Source organism: Myotis yumanensis, unplaced genomic scaffold (assembly GCF_028538775.1).
Source record: "Myotis yumanensis isolate MYYU_CA2020_CCGP unplaced genomic scaffold, mMyoYum1.0.hap1 SCAF_6, whole genome shotgun sequence".
In the NCBI taxonomy this organism is placed as follows: Eukaryota; Metazoa; Chordata; class Mammalia; order Chiroptera; family Vespertilionidae; genus Myotis; species Myotis yumanensis.
The window spans coordinates 998,352-1,024,646 of NW_027223757.1; the positions used below are offsets into that span (position 1 = coordinate 998,352).

General features: G+C 54.4%; 1 protein-coding gene across 3 annotated transcripts; it reads right to left on the reverse strand.

Moving 5' to 3' along the window:
* Positions 1–1,009: 1,009 nt before the first annotated feature.
* On the reverse strand, positions 1,010–25,721 carry CEP43 (centrosomal protein 43). 3 transcript variants are annotated; one of them, XM_070417347.1, is made up of 13 exons: positions 25,612–25,721; positions 25,074–25,127; positions 21,164–21,218; positions 20,640–20,728; positions 19,861–19,998; positions 16,898–16,978; positions 14,585–14,644; positions 10,180–10,406; positions 8,378–8,490; positions 5,423–5,491; positions 4,834–4,873; positions 3,768–3,864; positions 1,010–2,789 (listed from the first exon to the last, which is right to left on the reverse strand). In XM_070417347.1, the coding sequence occupies exons 1-13, from the start codon at positions 25,711–25,713 to the stop codon at positions 2,709–2,711; spliced, it is 1,206 nt and encodes a 401-aa protein (XP_070273448.1). In that variant the 5' UTR covers positions 25,714–25,721; the 3' UTR covers positions 1,010–2,708. The 3 variants fall into 3 exon arrangements, with proteins under 3 accessions (XP_070273448.1, XP_070273449.1, XP_070273450.1); XM_070417348.1 differs by lacking the exon at positions 14,585–14,644; XM_070417349.1 differs by lacking the exons at positions 14,585–14,644; positions 16,898–16,978.
* Between the last annotated feature and the right edge of the window lie 574 nt (positions 25,722–26,295).

The window sequence follows — 26,295 nt, forward strand, 5'->3', positions numbered from 1 at the left end:
GGCTGGCCCCTCGGTCTCGGGGTCAGGCGTGGGGACCCTCCTTCCAGCTGCACCGAGTCGGCAGCGTGGGGAGGCCCCGTCAGTGTCTGTCCTGCAGGTTCCCTCGTGTCCCCGCCTGCACGCCCTGCTGGGCGGCTCCCTGGGTGTGGCCTTGGCTCACTGCTCGGGATCCCACTGGTCCTGGGCACCCAGGGTCGTCTCAGCATCGCCTTTTTGGTGGCGGACCCTCTTCCATCCGGTTCAGAGGCCTGGTGGCCGCTGCTCACCTCCCTAGTGGCCAGGCCGTGCTCTTGGCTCTGGGAGCCGCAAGGATGACTCCAAGGGAGCCTCCCTCGTTTCCACCAGTTTCCCCAGAACGGAAGCTGCCGCTGGACCCTGGGGCTGTACACACGCAGGTGCAGTTGGGACCCCGGCGCCCAGCAGGGGGTCTGTGTGGCTCAGCGGCCCTTCCTTGATCCCCTTTCCTGTCCAAAATTGGTCAGTCCAGCTACCTCGAGTCCCACTCTGCTTGTCCTGGGCCAGCAGTCTCCATGCCATGGACAGGACAACTGTCCACTTCCCTTGAGAGCAATGTTCCAACCTGCCTGGTGGGCCCTTCACTGAACCGCGAGCCCAGTCTCAGGTCAGGGTGAGGACAGCTGCCCCAGGCCCCAGCCAGCGCTTAGACTCTCAACCTTCCTAATGCCGCGACCCTTTCATACAGGTCCTCATGTGGTGGTGACCCCCAACCATAAAATTATTTTCGTTGCTACTTCATAACTGTAATGTTGCTACTGTTATGAATCGTCATGTAAATATCTGATATGCAGGATGTGTTTTCAGGGGTCGCGACCCACAGGTTGAGAACCGCTGGCTTGGAGCTTCTGAGAACAAGAGGGAAAGGAGCCCGCCGGGCAGGGTTCTGGGGGGCACAGTTCTGGGGGACGGGCACGCCCAACAGGCCGGGGCTGGGGCTGCGGGGGAGCCAGGAGGGGCCCAGACAACATGGAGACTGGCACACAACACAAAGTATGAAAGATGCGAGCTTTTTATTCACTCGTGTCACCGCCAATAAAATGAGAGCTAGCATTTGGAAAACCCCCCTGTAAAACACAGGTTTTACCATGAAGACGTATTTCACCGGGTATTTCAATATGCACCTAACACACGCACACTAAGCACACTCAAACCCTGTCCCATCGAAGCACACACATGGAAATAACACTTTTCACAGCGGAGTATTTACAATGGAGGCTGATGAGAAAGCAGTTCCGTGTTTGGCGTTCTCTCTCCATCCCCCTCCGGAGATGACTGAAGGTCCGACTCTCTGGTCACAGGGACACATTTCAGGTCAACTGTCCAAACGGTCCTCCCAAGGTAAAAGCCACCTCCTGCCGCCCTTCCATGCCACCGACGTCCAGCTCCCACCAAGCACGGAACTAACAAGTCACACGGCTGCCTGGTTCCTGAGGGCGGACAGATGAAAGCTTCGCAGCGACAGCACAGACATGGGAAGCGCACCAGTGGCGGCACCAGGACGCCAGCGACAGCCCCACACTCAGAGGGCCGGACAGCGCGTCCAGGCTGCCGGCCCGTGTGCTGTCCTAGCTCCTGCTGGCATTTATGGCTCAGGGTCACCTGAATTTACAGATGCAAATCCCAATGTTCTACAACCTCATCCTCACGCTACCACCCCCTTCCCACGTCAGGGCCGCCAGTGTTCCTGTGACCGTGAGGCTGAGATAAAAGGAGAGCAGCACACATTGACCATCGAGTCTGCCCCTACTGAGGTCAATGAATTAATTTCTCCTCTTACTGGTAAAGGTGACTTTTAGTAAAAGCCATCATTTAATTGAAATAAAAAAGTACAAAACTGACCATGCAATCACAGCTTCACTTATAGTTATACGAACAGGCACGCGTCACTCCCAACCGTGCAACAGTCAGTACCGTGGGCCTCAGTGGCCCCTGTAAACACTAAGGTGACGGTGGAATGGCAGCAGGAAGCTGCCCCTGGACACGTCTGAGCCGTCGCTCCTGCTCCATCCCATCTGGACCCCATAGTCACGCACAGGCCCGACGGAAGCACTGCTGCTGGTCCAGATGTGCCTTGGAATTTAAAGTTTCAAGACGGGGTCACAGAGGGTAACTGAGCTCTCAGAGGGCCTGCGAGGATGGCTTCTCGAGTGGACACAGCAGCGACGCGCCGCCGCCATGACAACCGCACCAACGAACCCCCCCACCCCGATCTTTAGGAGGAAGAGCTAGCAGCACCCCGAGCACTGCCACAGTACCTCCGGGACGGAAGCGTCTCACCCAGGGCTGGGCTCTGGCGGCCGATCCTTCTGCCATGACTGCAGCCCTGCCCGCACCAACCAGGCGGGACCTAGAGGACCAAGGCCACGCGTGCCCGCGAGCCCGGGGCCTGCAGCGTTACTGACACCTTCGCTTTGCTCTAACGCTGCTGTGTTCACGGTGCGCTCCTGTCAGGCATCTGAGCGGAATTCATTTCTGAGTGAAACGGGCAGGTAACCAGATTAAGACGGAAATCTCCCACGTGTGGGCTCCGAGGGAGGGTTCTGTTTAGTGTAATGAAAAGTAATTTTTAAAAATCTCTGCAGTCGTTCTGAAACACAAAGCACCAGCAGAGCAGACTCCAGCCAGGACGGCCTGGGAGACGGAGGTGGTGGGAGACTCCGTCTGTCCTCGGCGGTGGCGACGCTCCTCCCTCAGGTGAAGGCGACGTCTTCCAGGTAGTCGGCAACATTGCTGAGCTGTGACAGGGTCAGGTCCTGCGTCAGGTCGTCGAGCTGTTGTTCAGACAGAGGACAGATGAGCGTCAGTCAGCGCGCAGTCTCAGATCTCTTTAAACATGGTGCTGCACCGCGAGATCACTTCGGGCCCCCACTGCGGCCCAGCAGCCCCCTCGCCCGCCCTTACTCCTGCTCTGAAACCCGTGCGCACGCACGGGCGCTGAGCTGACAGGTGAACGGCCCGAGAGCTCGCTGAGAAAGCAGGGCAGGCAGGGCGAGCGCCAAGCCCAGGTTTGCAGCGCAGAAGTGTTGTCTTCACTGCAAATGCTGCCTCCCTCACCCCAAGACCTCCTGCTGCAATCCTCCGCAAAGGTCAAGGCACTCAGAGGGCAAAGGTCATGGCGCTCAGAGGACAAAGGTCACGGCGCTCAGAGGGCACGCTCATGGGGAAGGCAGGCTCACGAGACACACCCACAGCACCAACATGCAATCCCGAGACGCCACCTCACACATCTACGTGCATCCTGCTCTCTGCCGAATCGAAGGCTCAATGTGGAACCCAATGCAGACCCCCAGTTCTACCCCCGGCTCCAATTCCGCTGCGCCGTCTCCCCTGGGTGTGTGGCCCCCGCCCTGCTGTGCAGAGCCTGACACCACAGGCAGCCCCAGCTGCGCCCCCTGCTCTCACAGGCTCGCTCGCACCAACCTGCGTGGTGTCCTCTCTGAGCACGGCTCCTCCTGCACCGACTGCCCACACCCCAAGAGTCGGTCCGACTCAGCCCTGACCCCTGGGCCACTGAGACCCCAGCGGTGAGGCCCGGTAACACTGACCCCCCAAAGCACCTCATCAGTTACAGAGGGAGTGACAGCGGAAACCATCTCACATCCTCACTAAAGATTCTTTCCAGACTTGAACCAGGTCAATCTGCCATCAATTTCCCACCATTTTCAGCTGTTTCCCTCCTCTGTGTAAGTGCCTAGAGCTGCACGTGAACCGAGGCAGCCCCAGGCCCGTGCCTCCACGTTCTGCCCGACCTTGTCGCTGGTGTTGGCCTCGTCCAGCTCCGCTGACAGGTCCTCCTCGATCTCCTCACCGATGCTTAGCTCGCTTCTCTCTGAGCGATGGCTGGTGCTAATTCAGGGGAAAGAGAAGAACAGTGAAGGTAACTACTGCCTCAGTCTCTTCAATACTTACTTTAACCCTTAAATAAAATATTACATCCTATCAGCTTCATACACGATCTACTTGACCCTTAAAACCACTTGCGAGCCCTAACTGGTTTGGCTCAGTGGATAGAGCGTCGGCCTGCGGACTGAAGGGTCCCAGGTTCGATTCGGTCAAGGGCATGTACCTTGGTTGCGGGCACATCCCCAGTATGGGGTGTGCAGGAGGCAGCTGATTGATGTTTCTAACTCTCTATCCCTCTCCCTTCCTCTCTGTAGAAAATCAATAAAATATATTTAAAAAAAACAAACACTTGCGAGGCAGCAGGGCCAGTCAACTGGACAGACGAGAAAAGTAAGGTGCAAGCTGCCTCTCAAAAAAGCAAGCCCAAACCTCACCTATCGTTCAGTTACAGACATAACTTCTCCCTGGGAGAGAAGACTCTGCCGAGTACATAAGACTCTGATTTAAAATTTCTCATCATATCCACAGCAAATGCCACGTCCGGATGAATGACTGACCAACTCCTGTTACCCCACGTACACGCCACCCGAGTCAGAAAGATCATGTGAGGGCCACGGGTTTCAGGTAGATGTGGGCGGTTCCCACGAGGCCAGGAGGGTGAAGGGGGAGTGGAGATGAGGGGAGAGGAGAGGCGGAGGGGGAGGAGGGGAGGGCCCTCATCCTAGGGAGGCCTGGTGCTGGACGCAGTTCTTCAGCTACTTCCATTCATTCTCCTGAGTTTCCTGAACACGCACATCCTGACGAGGAATCTACCCAGGTTTCCAGGCCACATGCAGCTCTGGATCAACCCCCACCCCAACCCGGTCACTCTGAACAGGGACCACGCCCACTGAAGTGCACAGGTGTGCTCCTGTCCCTTTCCTGTGACAGAAAGTGCTGACAATGTGTGTCTTGTCCAACTGCTTTTCTTACCTAGTGAAGTCGTCCACATAGTCATCGTCTTCTCCGGCCCCTGGTAAGTTTAGGGAGAGAGACATGTTATCCTGTATAATGAAAGCCTAATATGCTAAGTGTCCAACCGTTTGTTCGACCAGTCACTATGACGTGCTCTAACCACCAGGGGGCAGACGCTCCGACTGGGGTTAGCTTGCTGCTGGGGTCTAGCTGATCAGGACTGGGCAAGATGGGCCCGGACACACCCTGGAGTCCTCTCTCGGTCCCTCCCCAGCCCCGATCATGCACTGGTGGGGTCCCTCGGCCTGGCCTGTGCCCCCTTGCAATCCGGGACCCCTCGGGGGATGTCAGAAAGCTGCAGGCCTAGGCCACGAAAGGCTCAGCGGGTGCGGCTGCATTCTGGCGGGAGGTGGGCGTGAACGCCCTGCACACTTGGAGTGGGAGAAGAGTCAGCTGAGCCTGTCGTGGCTGCTGCTAGGCTCCCGGCCCGTGGAGTGAGCCCAGGCAGGCGGGCCAGGCCAGCATGCACTGAGGTGCTCAGGCCGGCTGCCCACATCCAGTCACTTCCGCCTCCGAGCATTCCACACTAAACTGGCTGTCAAGTTACCTAATCCAAGGGATGCGACTTTATCATTCATCACCTTCAGATCTTTCAGAACCGCGTTTCCCCTTTTGCCTGTGAACAGGAAAACACATCTGCATTAAATCAACGTTTAGAATGCAACCATTTCTTAAACATGCCCATTATTTCTGCCCCCAGAACACGGGCTTCTTTACAACAGCAGCTTTCTCAACTAGAAGAAACGACAGTGTGACTAATGCCTGCTGAGAGCAGTTCTTTGCTATAACATGACCCTGACAGTGCTTTCTGCCCACTTCTTTCTTCCCAGAGGCCTGGTGCAGGAAATTCGTGCGGGGGGGGGGGGGGGGGGGGGGGCGGGGGGGGAGGGGGTTCCTCAGCCTGGCCTGAATCCTCTTGCAATATGGGGACCCCTCAGGGGACGTCGGGCCTAAACCAGCAGTCGGACATCCCTCTCCCAATCCAGGACGCTGCATGCACCAGTGACCATACTTTTCATACCGGTGAAAGGCATCTTGCTGTTGTATGGGCAACTACATTATTTTGCCCTGATTATAAAAAGCAGTACATAACACGATCCTTCTGAGGCAGTAGTACCATTTTCCCCATCTTATGGGTGGAAAAACTGGAGCAGAGAGAAGTTAAGTAATTGGCTTTGTCACACAGTTTTAAGTGTCAGAATCAGGGCTGACCACAAAATGTGCAAGCCAGAGTCCATGCGTGTCATCGCTGCATCATCCTGTTTTTTCAGTGTTAGAGTAGCCTCGCCAGGCCTTAATTTTGAAATCTAAGAGACTGTTCCCAATAGATAGGGTCGGGTCCCTAGGCCGGGCAGGTGATCAGGGCCATCTGTGGGGTGACTGGCGGGCAGGGCGATCGGGAGCCCCCGCTGGCACACACCTTGGCTGGTGGCCTGGTGCCACCCGCTGGCCAGCTCCACCCCCACCCGTCGCCTTCCTCTCGGGGGGGGGCAGTGTGCGCCATAGCAACCGGTTGTTCCCCCGTTTGGTCAATTTGCATATTAGGGTTTTATTATATAGGGTATAGGATGGCGCCCCTCTGGGTTGACTGCACAGACTAGTCAATCTGTCATATTATTTCCCTTGACCTCTACATTTTGCATCGAGTCAATCACTATTTCATTTCCCAACCGGACCGCCTCTCACTGGTTTTACTTCTTCAGCCCTTAGCCCTCAATGTTCTCTCTAAATCATTCCTTCCTAATCAGCATTAAGAGTGACCCACCTAGCTGGTTTGGCTCAGTGGATAGAGCGTTGGCCTGCGGACTGAAGGGTCTCAGGTTCAATTTCAGTTGAGGGCACATGTGTGGGTTGCGGGCTTGATCCCCAGTAGGGGGCGTGCAAGAGGCAGCCAATCAATGATTATCATCATTGATATTTCTCTCTCCCTCTCCCTTCCTCTCTGAAATCAATAAAAATATATGAATATTAAAAAAAGAGTGACCAGGGATGATGGATGGAAGGATGGATGGAAAGATGGATGGATGGATGGATGGATGGACGGACGGACGGACGGACGGACGGAAGGAAGGATGGATGGATGGATGGATGGATGGATGGATGGGTGGGAGGATGGATGGATGGAAGGATAGATGGAAGGATGGAAGGATGGAAGGATGGGTGGATGGATGGGTGAATGGGTGAGTGGGTAGATAAATGGGTGAGTGAAAAAAAAAAAACAGAGTGACCCATTCTGACCTGTAGGCCCTTCACTGAAGGTGACAGTGACCATGGGAAAGAAGAGGAAGGGGAGGGACAGGGCCACAGTCTCAGGTCCAGGGCCAGCTGACCAGACGGGCAGGAGAACCACAGAACATCTCGTGTCCTGGGATACCCGACAGCCGTACAATGGAATGCAAAATGGTGCACATCACAGTGGATTCCCTCACACAGAGCTCACCCACTTTTTAGAAAACTCACTCAGAAGAGGCCCAGTTATACTCTAACACTGTGCTGATTAGACCCTCTGTCCCCTGTGACGTAGGGCCCAAGCGCATCGCCACAGCTCCGTGTCTGAGCGCTGGGGCCTGCACCGTGTGAGGCAGGTGGGTGGGGCGGGGTGGAATGTGTGGGCAGCCCGGCATTCCTTACACTGCAGTCCCTGTCCCTGATGTACGGGACACACCAGGTCCAAATCCCCCTCACACCCTGAGAAGATCACTGTGGCACCACACAATCTACAAGACACGTTTGAAAATGAATTTAATTAAATCCTACTCAAGTCAATCTAAATGTCCAAGAGAGATGGTTTAAAAAATACCTCTACTAGGCCCGGTGCACAAATTCATGCACCAGTAGAGTCCCTCGGCCTGGCCTGCGGGATCGAGCCAAAACCGGCTCTCCGACATCCCCCAAGGGGGTCCCAGATTGCGAGAGGGCACAGGCTAGGCCAAGGGACCCCACCGGTGCACGATCTGGGCTGGGGAGGGACACGGGAAGTTGGCCAACCGGAGAGGGACCATGGGAGGGCTCCAGGGCATGTCAGGCCCATGTCACTCAGTCCCAATTGGCCGGACCCCAGAAGCAAGCTAACCTACCGGTCAGAGTGTCTGCCCCCTGGTGGTCAGTGCACGTTATAGCGACTGGTCAACTGTCTGCCCCCTGGTGGTCAGTGCACGTTATAGCAAGCAGTTGAGCAGCCTTAGCATATCATTAGCATATTACACTTTGGGTGAATGGACTTAGCATATTAGGCTTTTTTTATATAGGATAGCACGATAGACAGCTAAAATGTCAACTAATAGTATTTTGATGGCATAGGAAAAGCGGAATACAGACAATATCTTAAAAAATCAACAAATAGAACTCCGTATTAACAGAATCTATCTCTGAATGGTAACGTTATGGGCTGTTTTTATGATTTTACATACATTTTTCTGAAAAAATAAGCAATGATCAAATGCTCTGTAGTGAGCTAGAGAGAAATACAGCATCAAGTGCCACCTCTGCAGCCAGCACTCACCTTCCGAGTCTTTCAAGGAGGGGGCTCCCGGCAGGGAGCCGAGTCCACTCTTCAAGGATGGGGCGTCGGCGAGCGAGGTGAGGCTCCCTCCTGGCTTCCCAGGGTCACTTCTCCTAACAGGAAACAAGCGCAGTCAATGGCGCTCTGGCCTCTGTCCAGGCACAGAGCAGCGCCAGCAGGTCTCACACAACATGAAGAACACACAGAATGCACAGCACCAGAGGGCGAGGCGGCACCGGGAGACACCGCTCACCCCTCCCCAAACTCTGTGTGACATCCCATTGCTCCTCCTCCTCACTGTTTATGATTCTCTCAGAAGCTCTCCTACCATCACACCCACCCTCCCAGCACAGACGAAGGCCCTGGGCACTCAAGTGCGGCTCTCCAGAAACCCTGTCCCCGACATCACTAACTTCCCTCTTGGGAACTGGACTGTTCTCGCCCTGGCCGGTTTGGCTCAGTGGATAGAGCGAGTGGACTAAAGGGCCGTGGGTTTGATTCCAGTCGAGGGCACATACCTGGGTTTCAGGCTCCATCCCAAGCCTTGGTCAGGGCATGTGTAGAGGCAACCAATCGATGTGTCTCTCACATCACTGTCTCTCTCTCTCCCTTCCTCCCACTCTCTCTAAAAACCAATGGGAAAATATCCTCAGGTGAGGATTAACAAACAAAAAACCCAGGACCATTCTCATCCACATACTAGTACATGCCTGCTGCTCATTTTCCCGCTGTAATGTCCTAACCCCACACCCCGCCCTCCAGCCCCACCCGTTCCTCTGCACCCTCCTATAAAACTCATCAAGAAAGTGTTCACCACCGACAGCCCTCTCCTCTGTCCTTCCTGAGCCACTCGGACCCATCAGCACAGCCCCAATGCCACCATCTGACTAAACCGACCGTCAAGGCCATCCGCGGCCTCCAGCTGCTGCACGCAGAGGCAGGTTTTCAGAGCTAAATGCCACTGCGTGGCCAGCCCCCTGCTCCAGGCTCAGGCCCCTGCCTGCTGGCTCCTCTCCGGGCTGACCTGGAGACGCTGCAGTGTCCACGGCCTGGTGACCCCGGCAGGCGCCCAGCTTTCCACGCTACCTAAGGCGGAGTCCCTAACGCGCATCCAGCCAGAGCTCCCCGCACCAGGCCCTCACCCATCTCACCTTTCCCGTGACCATCTTCTCCAACCCAGCAAGTGGAAGCGGAGCCCTCTCCTGTCCCCTGGCCCACCCCTGTGGGCCGCCCCACTCTCCCCACCCCTCAGCTCAGTAAAGGGCGGCTCTGCCTTCCCGGTGCTCGGCCTGGAAACCCGGAACTGCCCTGGGAGCCACTGCTCTCTGAGCGCATCCTTAGGCTCCCATTCAGGTCACGCCCGTCTCCTCCTGCTCACCATTCCCTCACCTCTTCCGGGGCGGACGACCCCGCCACTCTGCACCCGGAGACCTGTGCCCAGGCCTGCAACTTGGTGGCCAGGACCTGAGACAGTGCCTGGGGACCCCGCCACTCTGCTGCTCCGCTCCAGCGTCCAGTCTCCCTCAGAGCAGAGCGGCAGGGCTGTGCCCGTATGGCGCCTGCGCCCTGCAGCTCCGACCGTGGCTGGCTGGAGGCTCAGGACCCCCTGCTGCGGGAGTCGGGAACACCCAGGCTTCCTCTCTCTGGACGCATTACCACATCGAAGGCTTGGATCACACAAATCGGACTCGTGTGTCTAATAAGTATGAGCCTTTAGCAGCTCGCTGTTCTTAACTGTACATACAGCACTGAGAAAGTGCCTTGTAAGCCTCGATCCTGATAACCCAAAAGAGTCGACTCACCAACCGTAAGTCTTTTCGGGTTTGGGAATGGGGTCGTCAAAGAAGGAATCTCCGTCCAGGTCATCCTCATGCGGACCAGGGCCAGCTGTGTCTCTGACGTCCAGGCTCTTGTTGCTGAGGAGAGCTCCCGTTTTCGTCTCCTGGGCCAGGAAGTGAAGCCCGCCTTTGCTCTTTGGTTCTGACGAGGAGACGCTCGTATCGCTCTGACTTGCACCACTGCCGGCCTTCTAGAACAAGACAGGGGGACAGGTCTCCTTGGTCAAACAAAACTGGAATAGGTGCTTTAAATCATAGAGTCCTGAACAACTGCAACCCCCTGGGAAGGAGTGCGTGAGGCCCTGAGGGGCGGTGGGAGGGGCTTGCAGTGAAAGCCAGGAGGTCCAGAGCAACTGCTGCACGCTCGCCCCAGGCCTCCTCGCCCCAGGCCTCCGGCACTGTGGGGAAAATGTCAGAGAAACAGGGGGACACCACTCCTCACCCCCTAAAGCAGCGGTTCTCAACCTGTGGGTCGCGACCCCTATGGGGGTTGAAAGACCCTTTCACAGGGGTCGCCTAAGACCATCGGAAAACACATATATAATTACATATTGTTTTTGTGCTTAATCACTATGCTTTCATTATGTTCAATTTGGAACAATGAAAATACATCCTGCATATCAGATATTTACATGATGATTCATAACAGTAGCAACATGACAGTGATGAAGTAGCAACGAAAATAATGTTATGGTTGGGGGTCACCACAACATGAGGAACTGTATGAAAGGGTCACGGCATTAGGAAGGTTGAGAACCACTGCCCTAAAGGAACCCTTGGCTATGCCCACTCCATTTAGAAACGACTTTCCCATTTCCTCTTACACCTCTATCCCTGCTCCGTAAATTACTGTAAGTCAATGTTCCCAGCGTGAAAGCAAAGGAAGGTTAGTTCACACAAACGAACCAAGTATTAAAACAAAGTGAACACAGCACGTTCCGCCCAGGGCCCAGCACACCCGCACACCAACGTGGAGGCCCGTAGCTGCGTGCTGGGTCTAAAGTGGAGATCTGCCGCCAGTGCGGGCCCGGCCTCCACTCAGACCTCAGAGGGCGCCCCCCCCCCCCGCCCCCCCGCCACACCTCCCGGTCCATGGCACCTGCAACCAGCCCCTGTGCGTCTACACGGGCCAGCCCCAGAGCGTCTACACGGACCAGCCCCTGTTCGTCTACACGGGCCAGCCCCTGTTCATCTACACGGGCCAGCCCCTGAGCGTCTACACGGGCCAGCCCCTGTTCGTCTACACGGGCCAGCCCCTGTGCGTCTACACGGGCCAGCCCCTGAGCGTCTACACGGGCCAGCCCCTGAGCGTCTACACGGGCCAGCCCCTGTGCGTCTACACCGATGTTCAAGGCTCTCAAGCGCTCTCCCTCCTGTCCCAGCCTGCACGCAACAGCACGTATTCCCTTGTCTCCAGTTGGCCCTGATCCTCACAACCTAACATGATTCTGTCCTTCATCGATTTTTTTGCCCTTAGACATGCCTGTGTTAACAATATAATAACCAAAAACTTGATTACTAGAATGTCTTATGAACTAAAAAAAAAGTTTTTCCAAACTAAAGGCTTAATCTGAACTGCTTGTAACAGAGAAACATTAAAGCCAAATAAAGTTTCCAAGTTTAAAAAATTCATGCAAATTCTCTTCCTGCCCATGCTTATCCCCCAGCTTCCTTCCCCAAACCCACCAAAGGCAGATTCTGACCTGAGACTTACTAATAAATTAGGAAATTTTACTACAGCTGTCTGTCCGTCTGTCTCTCACTCACACACACACACATACACATACGCCCCTAAGTTTAATTCATGCACATAGAAAGAAAACACTGTGTCATTCTAGAAGCTCAGTGGTCCTGGAAAAGACCTATTTCCACGCTCCCTTCGCAAGCCAGACCTCCTGCAGGTGCACGGAGCCAGCGCTCTGGCTTTGAAACCAGACTGGACGGCCCGCACAGCGGCTCCACGCTCAGCCCTGAACAGCCAGCTGCTCGGGGTCCAGAGGACAGTAGTGCCCAGACGTCAGGGCTCAGGTCTGAAGCAGCCAGGAGTGGACAGCTGGCCAGGCTGAGTGCTGGGCACACTGCCCACTGTGTGTGCTCCTGCATTCAGAATGGATGTGTACGTGTGAAGGGAACGACAATGCTTGGTTCATCTAGAAAACCGAGGTGTCTGTAATAGACACAGAAACATCCCCCCACCCCAAACACACACACACACACATCATGGCCCTAAATCAACGTGATGCTGGGCTTATGCCAGAATTTTTTTTTTTAAAAAAGGAGCAACGATTTAAGAAATGGTCCTTTTTAAAAGAACTTGAAGCAAAAAATACCTCGATACACGAGTTTAAAAACACTTGAAAACTGATTATAAAGAGGCTGATCTTTTATATTATATTGTATGTGAAGATAAAAAAAAATTTTATTCTAAGTATTAAAAACAAAACCAACTAATATTCAGTTTTCCCAACTGAGTGGTAAAAACCCAAGTGAGTAGAGCTACAAAGGCTGCTGTGATCTGACAGTCCCTTCAGGCGACAGAGCGGTTCACAGTGAACAGGGAACACGCGGGGGTCAGTACCAGCGTCAACTGCAGAATGTGAACGCGTTAAAGAACGCCCTCCCACTCACCATCTGCCCTCCCTTCACTGACCCGCAATCACAAAACCCAGAAATACAACTTTCATCTGACCCAAGTTCAATCAGGTCAAAACCTTAGGTTTGGCTCTGCATTCTGACAGCTCACACTAGTAAGCTGACAATGCTTCAGTTTTATATACAGTGAAGGACTTCTTACAAGTCCATCTGTAATAGGACCTCAGGCCTTCTCACAACAGCAGCCACCAGGCACCCCCACAGGCCTGGCTGGGCGCCCGGGTGCCCCGGGCTCTCTGGCTGCAACAAGCTGGTCATGGACCAGCAGGGCGACTCTCTGGGCTTTGCCCGTGGGAAGTGCTGCCCGGCTGCGTGTGAACGGCGCCCCCTGGCGGCCAGCTGTGTCTACCCGCCATGACACACGCATGCAGCTTGGTGTGGGCCTAGTGAGACATTAGGATGGAGGGGGTTAAGGGGGGACCTCCTGCATGCACAGGCAGAGCGGAAAGCAGAGGGATGGCGGGCCGAGGACATCTATGCGCTGGAAACGGTGCTGGGTCCCAGGCTTCTAAAGCGACTCCACACAAGGCCAGGGACGCAGAGGAAAGCAGGGTTCAAAGCGACGGAGGCAGCATCTGGGGCTCAGGGCTACGGGGCCGGGCGCACAGCTCTTCAGTCCCCTCGGCCCCACGCTGCTCCACGACCCAGAGTGCAATGTGTCTCCCTCCACGTGCTGTTCCTATGGACCCACTTCTTCAAACCCACGACACCAACCAGGTTCTACAAGTGTGGTTCCATGACATGCTCTTCAGTCCGAGACACTGACTACAGCATCCATGATGACACACTGGTTTATGTTCTAACGATCTTAAGGCACGTCTCACCTCTCCGACTCCCCTGGGAACTACTGACTAAGTGAGGACCATAGTCATTGTCTCGCCCAGAGCACCTAACACATGAGCTTCTCTATGTAAATGTTCAGACATACGTGTGAATAACATTTTGAAACATCTCACATGGAAAGGCATAAAAATTGTGTGAACAAATGGCAGGAATTCGCCCCTGAGCCAGCAGGACTAAGGCAGCCGGCACAGCGAGTCCTCGGGAATCTCTCCTTCAACCAAGCTCCCCTGGACTCTGAGCCCCACATGCAGCAACGTCAGAGGACAGCTGATTCTCGCACGCCTAAGAACTGACTGATGACACTGCTTCTCGGACCTCTAATATTTAACATTTAAAAGGGGCCAGTATACGGGCTTGGGCCACTTTTGTGATCTTTGGGGAGGACGCAGTGCCAGCAGCAGGCACTGAGCGCTGGGGCTCCGCCCTCCTCTCGGGGCTCTGAGGCTGAGCCACACGCGCGGGGTCACAGCTGTGCACACCAAACATCCTGAAGGAACTAAGTTTCGCCTTTAATTTACCGATAGGAATGTTTCAAAAAGTAGTGCAATGTTCTACAGACCTCAGATAAAAGTCATGTAAAGAATATGTACATGACCATCCATTCAAAAAAATAAGTATTTTCAACTTTTTTTGTTGCCAAAAAAACAAAAAATCCTCAAAATAAAACTGACAGCACAGTTTAAAAATACAACATATGACTTTCACCTGGATAAAACTGAAAGTCAACGACTTCTTGTTTTATGCCACCGCGACTTTATCACGTCTGACTGCAGATAAAAGAGGGTGACATTTCAAAAGAAGGTGACCCCGCGCAATGGGGCTGCAGGCCTGAGGGCCCACGAGGCTGCTGTCCCTCTGCCCTCATGCATGTTACCTTGGCACCAGACTTCTGCCCGCTTGTCTTCTTCTTACCTTGTCCTTTATACCTTGGTATCTGAGCATGAGAATAAAATGACGTTTTACCACAAAGTATAAATCTTTCAAAATAAACTAATTCATAAACAAACGAAAAAGGATTCCTATTAGAAAATTTCCTTAAAATGGAGATAATATGTTCCTTTAGGAAACCCAATTCTTTAAGTCTTTTCTTACTCAAGGGGTTCAACTCATGTTTAAACACCCTGCCCAACAGTTACTGGTGAAGCCCGCCCTCCGCGAGGACAGGCCCGCTCTCCGCGTGGACAGGCCGCCCTCCGAGAGGACAGGCCGCCCTCCGAGAGGACAGGCCCGCCCTCCGCGAGGACAGGCCGCTCTCCTCGAGGACAGGCCCTCTTTCGTGCGCACGGAGCAGCGCGGAGAAGCCAGGCTTGAACTCCTGAGCAGCTTCCTTTCGGGCCACTGGCCCCGCCCCCCTGCTCAGGCGCACAAAGCAGGCCCCAGGGCTGGCGGGACCCTGCACTGGGCCACCCGTCCCAGAGGCCCCGGGGCTCCTCAGCTCTCACAGTAGAGCGACAGCAGGCAGAGGCCCTTCCAGAGCCCCTGATGGCTCAGGCACCGAGAGAAAGGACGCCGGATAGGAAAGGGTGACCTAAGTATTGGCATCCAGACCCAGACCCGCGAGGACCACGGGAGTCACCTGAGCCCAGGCCCCGCAGAGACGAGCTGCGGCGTTTCCCTGTGGGGTGACTGAGGCCAGAGGCTCCACGGAAAACAGTCAGAAGGTGGAGGAGTGAGGGCCCCACAGCTCTGTTCTCTGATCAACCTCAGAAGCCCCATCACTCCTCTGGGACTGTGTAGAGCAGCGATTTGCAACCTTTCCCCTCATGGCCCACACGGACGAATCACTAAAACTCTGCAGCACACAGACAGTCTGCCAATCGGACCCCAAACGCTGGGTCATTCAGACTCGTTCACACGGGACAGCCATGCTGCGTCGGCTGCTGTCATTCAGATTTGAGTCTGCGGGCAAGAGGTCGGTGCCACACTGCATGCGGAACCGTGCTTGCGGCTCACAGGGGGAACATCGCTGGCTTAGAGCAGCACTTCCTCGCGGACTTAAAGTGTCCGATTCTCACCATAATTCCTAACCCCGAAAGCAATTTCTACAAAGAGAATAAGAACAGGCAAAACAGACATGAGTACTTTATCTTGAAGACAGACCTGATGTGAAAGGTTAGTCCTGCTAATTTGCTTTAAAAGCAATCACTTACAAAACGGAACTGCGAAACAGCTCAAGGCACTGGGTACTAACTAGTCAGGATGTGGGACTGTGTCCGTGTCAACCCCGAAAGCCAGGTGTTCTCACAGGAAGCAGAGCTTTCGAAGGCAGCTTTTCTCCCTGGTAGCTCCGCTCCGAGGGACTTCTTGAACTTGCCCTGAGCTCAAGGGAAGCTTCGAAGGCCCCTCCCTCAGAGCGGAACAGGCCCCAGCACAATGGCCTCTGCTGGCTGGAAACCAGCGCCCAATCCCTCCCATTCCACATTCAGATGACAGGAAGGACCAACCACAGCCGAGAGCAGCAGCCCCCCCAGAGCCCATGTCTCAGCCCCCGACAAGCAGCCGTCCTGCAGCTCGGCAGCCTGTCACCCCCTCTCCCAGCCCGGCTGCCCCGGGAACACTCTGGACTGCTCCCGGGAGGGGCCAGAGGCCGGTCCCCACACACTCGGCGCAAACCCACCCTCTGGTGGGTCAGGTTCTTCCAGCGGGCGCTCTGCTCCGGCGCGTCCCAGACACACTTGCCACCAGCACAAACACCCGGACTGTGAACGAGTGTCCACCCACTTCACTTTCTGTGATACCAAACCCCTGAATCAGGGCCCTAACTTCAACCACTCCAAAACCACACACCAATATGGCCCAAGCGCACAGACCTTACGAATCCTCAAAACGGCTCATTAACATAAACACCCGTCAGGCTTACAATCCCAGACTGTCACCCAGCCACACTATTTAACACAGCGCTCTACACTCCTGAGCCTAACCTGCTCCAGTTAGGAACTTATAAATGAGAAGTAACGTTCAAAGTACCAAATGAGTCCAATATTCTACGCTTTTATTTAACAGCATATTCCTTTCTACTACACAAAATTTAAAAAACTACCAACTAAAGCAAAATAATTAATGCTTAAAATTCTATACTTCATCAAAAGGAAGCAAGCAGTGGCAGAAACTAAACAGGAGTGTGCCGCGTAAGACGGAGGAAGCCGAGCTGGCGTGCCGGGCCAGACCGTCCGAGCCGCCGACTCACCTTACTGGGGCCCGTGTGCGGGCTCAGCTTTCCTTCTGGTGACGGTGGTGGAGAATGCGCATCGGCCAGATCCAGTGCACCCTAAAACATTCCGTGAAAATTAAAACATTTACACATAAGGCATCAATATACTAATTACACCTCATAGAACAGGGGTCCTCAAATTTTTTAAACAGGGGGCCAGTTCACTGTCCCTCAGACCGTTGGAGGGCCGGACTATAGTTTAAAAAAAAACTATGAACAAATTCCTATGCACACAGCAGCGGCAAAAACACCCGGCGGGCCGGAGAAATGTTTTCGGCGGGTAGTCTGAGGACCCGTCGTAGAACTTCAGCATTTAAAACTACTCCACGTGTTGGCATGTTGATTTCTTCCTAATTAACATAAATATCATTAGATTTTCCCAATTTTGATTTTAAAAAACGAAACACACTTAGATTCTGATTAGCTGCCAAGTATTTCCTCAATCAGCCTGTGCTTTATGAGGCCCCCTCCCTGCCTGACCCCTGGTCCTGCCCGACTCCACAGACACCTGCTCTGCCCCCTGGACTGGCTACCGCTTCATTTGTCTCAAGAAACCTTCTCGCACAGCCTCTCCCTCGTGGGCGCCGCCCTCTTCAAGGGCAGCCCTCCCTTCCTCCCCACGCCTTCTAAACCAGCGGGCACACAGCAGGCAGCCCTGGGCTGAAGCAAGGCGTCGGAGGGACAAAACCAGCACCAGCAGAGAGTGTGGCAGAAGGACCAGAACCGGGACTTCTGTCCCGTGTGGCTCTCACTTGGTGAGGAGGAGGATGGAGCCACACTTTCCCCCAGGAGTCCAGCCTTCTAGTGGAGTAAGCAGGTGGGTGGGTCCGGGGAAAGGACGGAGCGGGACTTAGGGAGCCATCCCAACAGTAATGGCCACAGGATCAGAGAAGGTAATGATAATGTCGGCCAGCAGCTGTCCGGTCGCCAACAACCAGCACTGTTCCCCGAGCTTCACACACTGATGCCTTCAGTCCTCACCATAACCCCACCTGGCTGCCTCTGCCACCTCCACTTCCCGGGAGGTGCCTAAGGCACGTGGCTGAGGAGGGCCCCCCCACAGGGCGTGGCCGAGCTGGGTGTGAGCCTAAGCCAGGGGTCCTCAAACTACGGCCAGCAGGCCACATGCAAATACAAATACTGTATTTGTTCCCGTTTTGATTTTACTTCAAAATAAGATATGTGCAGTGTGCATAGGAATTTGTTCATAGTTTTTTTTTTTAAACTATAGTCCGGCCCTCCAACGGTCTGAGGGACAGTGAACTGGCCCCGTTTAAAAAGTTTGAGGACCCCTGGCCTAAGCAGTCTGGCTCCAGAGTCTGGGCTATTCCCCGTGTGAGTACAGGAGGGAAAGCAGACCTGGGAGAAACATGGGCAACCACCATGCGTGCATGAGGTGCACCCCGGGGGGGAGAGGAAGGGATGGGAAGGGAGGGGAGGGGAGGGGAGGGGAGAGGAGGGTGGTACAGACAAGACAAAGGTCAGGCCACAGAAGCCAAGAGCTGTCACCAGCACTTGCAGACTGTGGCTCAAGAGAGCGGGAGCCTTAAACGTGTGTCTCTTTTGTTCACTAGCAGCTAGCAGTGCCCATCCTGTAATAAGCGCTCACCAACCTTGTCGAACGATTATGAATGAATGAGATCACAGGCCCGCATGCGGGGACAGCCCATGGGGACAGCCTGTACTCGGGCCAGGCCCCTGTGCCCTCCCAGAGGCGGTTCTGCTGCGGGCGCCCTCCTCCCTCCACACCTGCCCATCCCTGACCCGGCTTTCACGTTAAGGTTGAGTTGAACAAAATTTCAACATGAAACACACTGCCCCCTTTGACTAAAAATTATTACTGAGAATGTTTGGAACTAATCAGTTATTGTATACTTCCTCTGTAATCACAAAACATTTAAATGTGCATTTTCTTATGAAAGAATCTGATCTTGAACAGCTCTCAACCCTTCTACTACACATAATTTTCTTATATTTTCCCTTTTAGTGAAAAGAATCTATTTATCGTGCAATGAGCACTCAGTCAGCCTGAGCGGTTCTCAGAGGCTCTAATAGAAACTCTGAGGCTGTCCAGACGGAGAAACGGCCGCAGCTTCCACTCTCACATCCCCTGCGGCCAGAAGCACCCACTTAACAAGCTCCCTGGGACGGTGAAGATGCTGTCTAGTCTGTGACAGTACCTTCCGTAAACAGGAATCAGACCACTAACCTCATTAGCAGTATTTCTAAAAGGGAAGGATAAGAGTAAGAAAGGTAATGGCTAATCAAACACACAGAAATTAGAAAATGTCTAGAAATAAACAAAATCAATAGCTCAAACAGTTTTAGATCTAGTTTTAAAAAGCCTTTCAGTTCAAAAATTAACTACTCTATAACTCGGCCTTTATGTTTGAAAAACACTAAGACTAATGCTTGGAGCGTTCTCGCCATTTCTTGTGCAGTGCCCTGTGCGGGAGCTCCAGGATGCCCACCCCAAGCTCAGACCCCTTTTCCAGAGGAACGTGGAGGTGAGCACTAGTCAGAAAGGATGGTTAGCACTAGTCAGTGGGAGGTGAGCACTAGTCAGTGGGAGGTGAGCACTAGTCAGTGGGAGGTGAGCACTAGACAGAAAGGATGGTTAGCACTAGACAGAAAGGATGGTTAGCACTAGTCAGTGGGAGGTGAGCACTAGTCAGAAAGGATGGTTAGCACTAGTCAGAAAGGATGGTTAGCACTAGTCAGTGGGAGGTGACACTAGCCAGTGGGGAGCAGGATCTATCCACAAAACAAAGGCGGTGGCCTCGGAGCACCCACACTTCCAGTTTTCGTTATAACGTGCACTTAACCGATCTGAGTGTGTCACTTTGTTTCCAAGGAAAAGTCTCTTACTTACACGGAAGGCGGGGCTGCAGGGGGCACAGTGACCAACCAGGAGGTAACGAAGCACAGGCTGCACTTACTTCCCCACGGGCGGGCCCTCTCTCCTTCTGCTGACAGCGCCTGATCACTTCCAACAGCAAGGGTCCGCCCACAGTGCCTTCCGCTTCAATGATACCCAAGTCCCGGGCTAAATTCTCTCGACCTTCCAGACCTTGAAACTAGGAAGAAATAAGATGTAAAAGTAAGCTATAAGTGCACAGATATACAACAAGATTATTTTACTCAGAGCTTAAAGAAAAATATTTTCAGAACTTAGACATCTTTCTCTGGACTGTTTTTCTAATGAATGAAATGTCCATTTCTAAAAATTACATATATATTTGGGGGGTGGTCGAAGGTGGCCATGGAGCCCCAGATATGCACTCACTGAACAGAACAGAGGCCTCAAACACCCACACCGTTTAATGATACTTTTTTTCACAGGAAGCACAGTTGCTCACGTGTGTGACATAAACACATAAAATACAAAGCCACAACATGAGCAAGTTTCATTTGGAATTCTGCATATGGAAAATGCAAGAGTCAGGATATTTACTTTTTTTATTTCGTTCACCAGTCTCCACATTAACAGCTACAGTCTAACAGAGCAAGTCGACTTTACCACAACACTCCCTCCCAGTGAAGTACAGCAGGGGCCCTAGGACCCGCTGCCAGCTCGATGACGGGTGACGCTTAAGAAAACCAGGGCGCTACAACAACATCTTCATGCAAGACACGACAGCTGTCAAGTGTTAACGTTCAGCTGTTCACGAGCTCATCGTGCCAAAGGCTTCAAAGGTGAGGTGAAAACCATTCTTACTGTGCTAGCTTCAGGCTGGAAAACGGCCAAGGTGAAGTCCAGATGAAAGAACTGGAGAAACTCTGCCACCAGACTGGCCACCAGCCGGCCTGCGGGCAAGAGAGGCGGTGAGCGAGCCTTCACGCCTGAGCCTCCTGACATTGAGACAGGACAGGCGCACTAATGGGAGGGAAGTTTCTATGTTGTTTAAGCAAGGCAAGGGTTCGTCTTTGCCGCGTACAATTAAGTGACGGAAACCGGTCTCCCCAGGGCCTCACTGGGACCCTAGGTCTGGCAGCAATCATCAGGGAGACATGTGACACTTCACGGGACAGCTCTGCCTCTTACAGTAAAGCTGGTTTTATCCCCGGACCAATGGTGAGTAAAGCAACTAACAGCAGTCCAATAAAATCTCCTTTTAAGAAATAAGGACCTATAAGGATCACAGACACCAAAAAGTGATCTGAAATCCCTGATTTCTCCCAAATAGAGTCACGATTCGAAAATTTACAGACAAAATAAACAAGAAGAGCTGAACCTCTTACCATCTTTCGTATTTAAAAACTTTTTCAGGCTCTCGTTGACTAAAGGAGTTTTGTTCTGTTAAAAAAATAAAATACTGTAAGTGTCATGTGTTTATGATGACAACAACTACAAAATGTGGATTAAAATATAACTTTTTGGCAAAGATGTAAGTAAAATATTGTCACCCATACAATTACGGTTAATCCCATTCCATGACTATTGGTCACTAAAAGAACTGCTTTGTGCTACTGAGTAATATCTCAAAGTTAATAAAACAAAGCCATATATGAAGACGTATAGTCATTTTTAAAGTTTTACAAATTGCTGACTCAAGTACTTTAGAAGCCAGATCTTCAAATACTCACGTGAAATAACACTTATAAAAACAACTATTACTTCAACTGTATGAATTTAATACTGGCATCTTAGCCATCAACCATCTACGACACACTTGCCATTTGCAGTCCAGCTGTCGGTCACATGACTTTCTGTAGTGCGTAGGCCAGCTGATTTTTATCATTAGACGTTTGAGTAAATAAAAAAAACCACGTCTAGCACATCAGAGCTAATGCACGCAGAGCAGTTACAGGCATACGGTGCGACCCTCTGGGAAGCCCTGTCGGGGCACGTTTTACAAAGTGAAGAGGCCTCCATGTGACCCCCACCGAGGGGTCTCCTCAAGAGCAAGGAAAGGGCCGGTCCCAGCAACACGCGCGCACACGCGTCCCCGCAGCTTGGTTATGAGCTGAAAGCTGGAAACAACCCACCGTCACCGACAGGTGAGTGACTGAGCAGACGCCCATACAGCCCCACACGACAGGGAAACCAGCGGCCCCGTGAACGAGTCTTTATGCCGAGTGAACGCAGCCAGACCCGGACACAAAGCAAGGAGAGTCTGTGCTAGTCTGCTCCATGGCCTCGCTGTCAGAGCCCTGGTGGCCCAGGCTGGAGATGCGGTGGGGACCACAAGGGGGTGTGCAGGGGCTTGAGAAGCCTTTTTATCTTTAACCCTCACCAAGCACGTTTTTACTGACTTTAGAGAGGGAGAGAGAAAGACAGAGAAGTATCAATGTGAGAGGGAAACATCGGTAAGCTGCATCCGGTACACACCCTGACTGAGAACTGAACCGGCAACTTTCCGGTGTGGGGACTACACTCCAACTAACTAGCCAGCTGGCCAGGGTGCTGGAGGAAACTTCTGAAAGTCATGGGTATGATCACTATCATTTTTTTTCCAGAGAGAAAGGGAGAGGGAGAGATAGAAACATCAACGATAAGAGAGAATCATCGATCGGCTGCCTCTTGCACAAGCCCTACTGAGGATGGAGCCTGCAATCCGGGCATGTGCCCTGACCAGGACTGAACCTGGGGCTCTTCAGTCCACAGGCCGACGATCTATCCACTGAGCCAAACCAGCCAGGGCTATACTTCAATCAAGTTTTAAGAATACTCAAAAACTCTAGGAGGGTGAAGATCACAAGGCACTCAAGTAGGCTAGTGTAGGAGATTTTAAGATCAACTGAAATATTTACAGAAATGGAAGCGTAAGAGCGAACATGTCCTACGAACAGCCACTGGGAGCAATGAGGAGAAAGGGCTTCAGGAAGACGAGGGACAGCAGAGGAGCAGGGAGGGCAAAGCAACCTGGAGAGGAACTAACTAAGCCGAGCGGGCGGCCGAGCCCTCCTCAGCCTCTGCACAGAACTGAGAGAGCCAGGCGGCCCGGGTGGGAGGAAGAGGAGGGCCTCGCCGATTTCTGGCTGAGGAACAGCCTTGCAAGTAAGACCCGGCGAGCGGGCAGTGGACACACAGGTCTGAAGCTCAGGAGGCGACACGGACGGGAGAGCCGGGCCACAGCTGCTGGAGTGGTCAGGGTTCAGGCAGAGGCACAGATGACAGCTCTGGGACACCGCCCCGAGGCTCCATGAGTGAACGCCGAGGACCCAAGGAGTGATCAAGAGAAAACAGAACAGAAACATTCCCAAAGTCAAAGAGTTTCAGGAAGAAAAGAGGAATTAACGTCCAGTGCCACAGAGTCCCTGATAGGTCAGAGCCAAGGAAAACCGAATTAGGACTCTTCTTGACTGCAGCAAAGACATGGCCTCGGTGCAGGAGGGATAGACTTACAGGTGCCCATGGGTTACAGGGGACCTGGAGCATGAGAACAAGTGTATGACACACATTCATTCAAAACTTGTCAGAGGGCAAGTAGAGCGGGTCCTGCTCCAGAGGCGAGCCAGCAGCAGGGCGAGCGGAGACGGCCGAGAGGCAAGCCCAGGGCAGGCTGCTGTGCAGCTGGCAGTGCCTCCCCACTGGCGGGAGGAGGCAGGCACAGGTGCGTGGGCACAGGGGAGCCCTGTCTCGGGGAGGACACACCGAGAGGACCTGACGCCCCTGTGTTCCCCCAGAGACACAAGGTGTCGGTCAGGAGTCAGGTGGAAGCTGCACGGGAAACAGATGTGGCAACGATAAGTCAGATAAGGGTTCATCTCCAAAATACTTAGGGACTCACACACCTCAACAAAAGGAAGGCAAACATCCAATCAAAACGTGGTCAGAGGACCTGAATGGACACTTCTCCAGGACACACAGGTGGCCAAGAGACATGAAAACACGCTCAAAGTCACTGATGCTCAGAGAGATGCACATTAAAACCACAATGCGGTACCATCTCACACCTGTTGGAATGGCTACCATCAACAAATCAACAAACGACAAGTGCTGGCGAGGATGCGGAGAAAAGGGAGCCCTCGTGCACTGCTGGTGGGAATGCAGACTGGTGCAGCCACTGTGGAAGACAGTACGGAGTTCCCTCAAACAATTAAATACGGAACTTCCATCTGACCCAGTGATCCCACTTCTAGGAATATGTCCCAAGAAACCGGAAGCACCACTCAGGAAGAATGTGTGCACCCCTGTGCTCACAGCAGCACAGGTTACAATGGCTAAGGCCTGGACACAGCCCACGTGCCCACCAGCAGGTGAGTGGGTAAAAAGCTGTGGTACATCTACACCATGGGATACTACGCAGCAGTGAAGAAGGACCTCCTACCCTCTGAGGCAGCACGGAGGGGCCTGGAGAGGATTGTGCTGAGTGAAATAAGCCGGTCAGAGAAAGACAAGGATCACATGATCTCACTTACGTGTGGAATCTAATGAACAAAATAAACTGATGAACAAAATAGAACCAGAGACATGGAAGCATGGAACAGAGTGCGGTGGAATCTGGGGGGGGGGTGTGGATCAACCAAAGACCTTGTGTGCACATGTGCATCACCCACGGACACAGACAATAGGGCGGGGGCAGGCTGGAGGGGGTCCATGGGGAAAGGGGGACATATGAGTACTTTCAACAATGAAGATTTAAAAAGAGTGAGGTGGAAGGGCCTTGCTAGGGTGGTCGTCTCCACTCAGTGACGTCAGCAACCCTCAGGCTCCGGTGACTTTGCTCTAGAGCAGCGGTTCTCAACCTGTGGGTCGCGACCCCTTTGGCGGTTGAACGACCCTTTCACTGGGGTCGCCTAAGACCATCCTGCATATCAGATATTTACATGACGATTCGTAACAGTAGCAACATGACAGTGATGAAGCAGCAACGAACATAATGTTATGGTTGGGGGTCACCACAACATGAGGAACTGTATTTAAAGGGTCGCGGCATTAGGAAGGTTGAGAACCGCTGGTCCAGACCATCAAGAGTCGGTGCTGGCCTCCTGCCCCCACGGCGCTCCGAAGCCCGCAATGCCCCGCGCAGCTCCGAAGTAACACTTTCGCCTGTTTCCTGGAATAAAGAGGCGCAGCCCTCTGCTCACAAGCACCCCGTCTACACCCCGCCCCCCCTCCGTCCACACTGCAGCAGCAGCGCGCCGGGCGGTCGCAGCCATCCGGGGTCACCGTCAGGCGGCCCAGCACGGGGTGCGGACGTCGTACCTCCACTTTTTCTTGCTCCTCTAGCGCTAAGAACACGGCCGCCCGGAGCTCCGCCTTGAAAAGAAAAGGGGGTGTTAACGGGGCCGCTCCCCAGTCCCCGCGGGAGGGCGGGAGGGTGCAGACCCCCGGCCCCGGCCCCGTCCGCGCCGGAGGAGCCCGAGCGCCCCCTGGCGGCAGCGAGGCTCGGGGCCGGGGCGGGACGAGCGCGGCCGGGGGTCGCCCCTCCCCAGCGCCCCGCGCCCAGCCCGGGACCCGCTCCCCCCCTCCCCCGGTCACACCTGCGGGTCCCGCGGCGCCTGAGAAGTGGGGCCCGCGAAACGCGCCGCCCGGACGGCAGCCCGCCGCTCGAGGCAGGCGGGGACCTGGGGCCCGGGGCCCCCGAGGCCGCCCGCCCCGTCCCCACCCCCGGACCGGAGCCCGGAGCCCGGAGCCCGCCCGGCGGCCCCAGCGCGCCCGGTCCCTTTGTGACGCCCGCCGTCCGCACAGGCCCTGCGGCCCGCGCGCCCCCCCGCCAGGCCCGGCCGGGCCTCCCGCCGACCTTGATGCGGTTCAGGACCCCGCTGCCCTCCAGCGTCTGCACCAGCAGGTCCCGCAGCTCCGTGTCCTCCTCCGCCACCACCGCGGCCGCCGTCGCCGCCATCTTGCTTCTCCAAGACAACCGCCGAAGCCGCGCCAACGGCCAACGGCGCTGCACACGCCGCGGCGCGCGCGGCCGAGACCACGCCCCCGGCGCCGGCGCGCGCAGCCCGCCCTCACGCTTGGGCGGGGCCTCGGGGCGCTGGTGAACAAGGGGGCGGGGCCTCGGGCGGAAGCCGGGGGCTGGCCCGGGGCGCGGATGAGCGTGGGAGGCGGGGCGTGGTGGACGCAAGGGGCGGGGCCTCGAGCTGACACTGAAGGCGGGGCCAGGGCGGAAGGCAAGGGCAGGTGCTGGGGTGAAGGTGCCAATTCAGTGCCAACAGGACTCCCCAGTCGGGGTTGCGGGGAAGAAGGAAATTTTATTAGTGCAAACAGCTCCGAGCGACACCGCTTGGCTGTGACAGCGCTGTGCGGGGTGGCTCCGCGGTGCTGCACCGGGCCGCCGGCAGGCCCTCCAGCCAGGCTGCTCAGCTCTGCTCTGCTGGGCTCTGCTGGGCTCCGCTGGGCTCCGCTGGGCTCTGCCCCGCCGCCAGTCGGCTCCCTCTGCTCCCAGAGCGCGCGGCGGACACAGTGCAGGCAGCGCTTC

Coding starts and splice junctions, on each gene's coding strand:
- CEP43 (XM_070417347.1), bottom strand. CDS start 25,713: ATGGCGGCGACGGCGGCCGCGGTGGTGGCGGAGGAGGACACGGAGCTG. Junction 14,645..16,897: donor CGCACACGGGCCCCAGTAAG/GTGAGTCGGCGG, acceptor TCTCATGCTCAG/ATACCAAGGTATAAAGGACA. Junction 10,407..14,584: donor GGCAGAAGTCTGGTGCCAAG/GTAACATGCATG, acceptor GTCTTGTTCTAG/AAGGCCGGCAGTGGTGCAAG.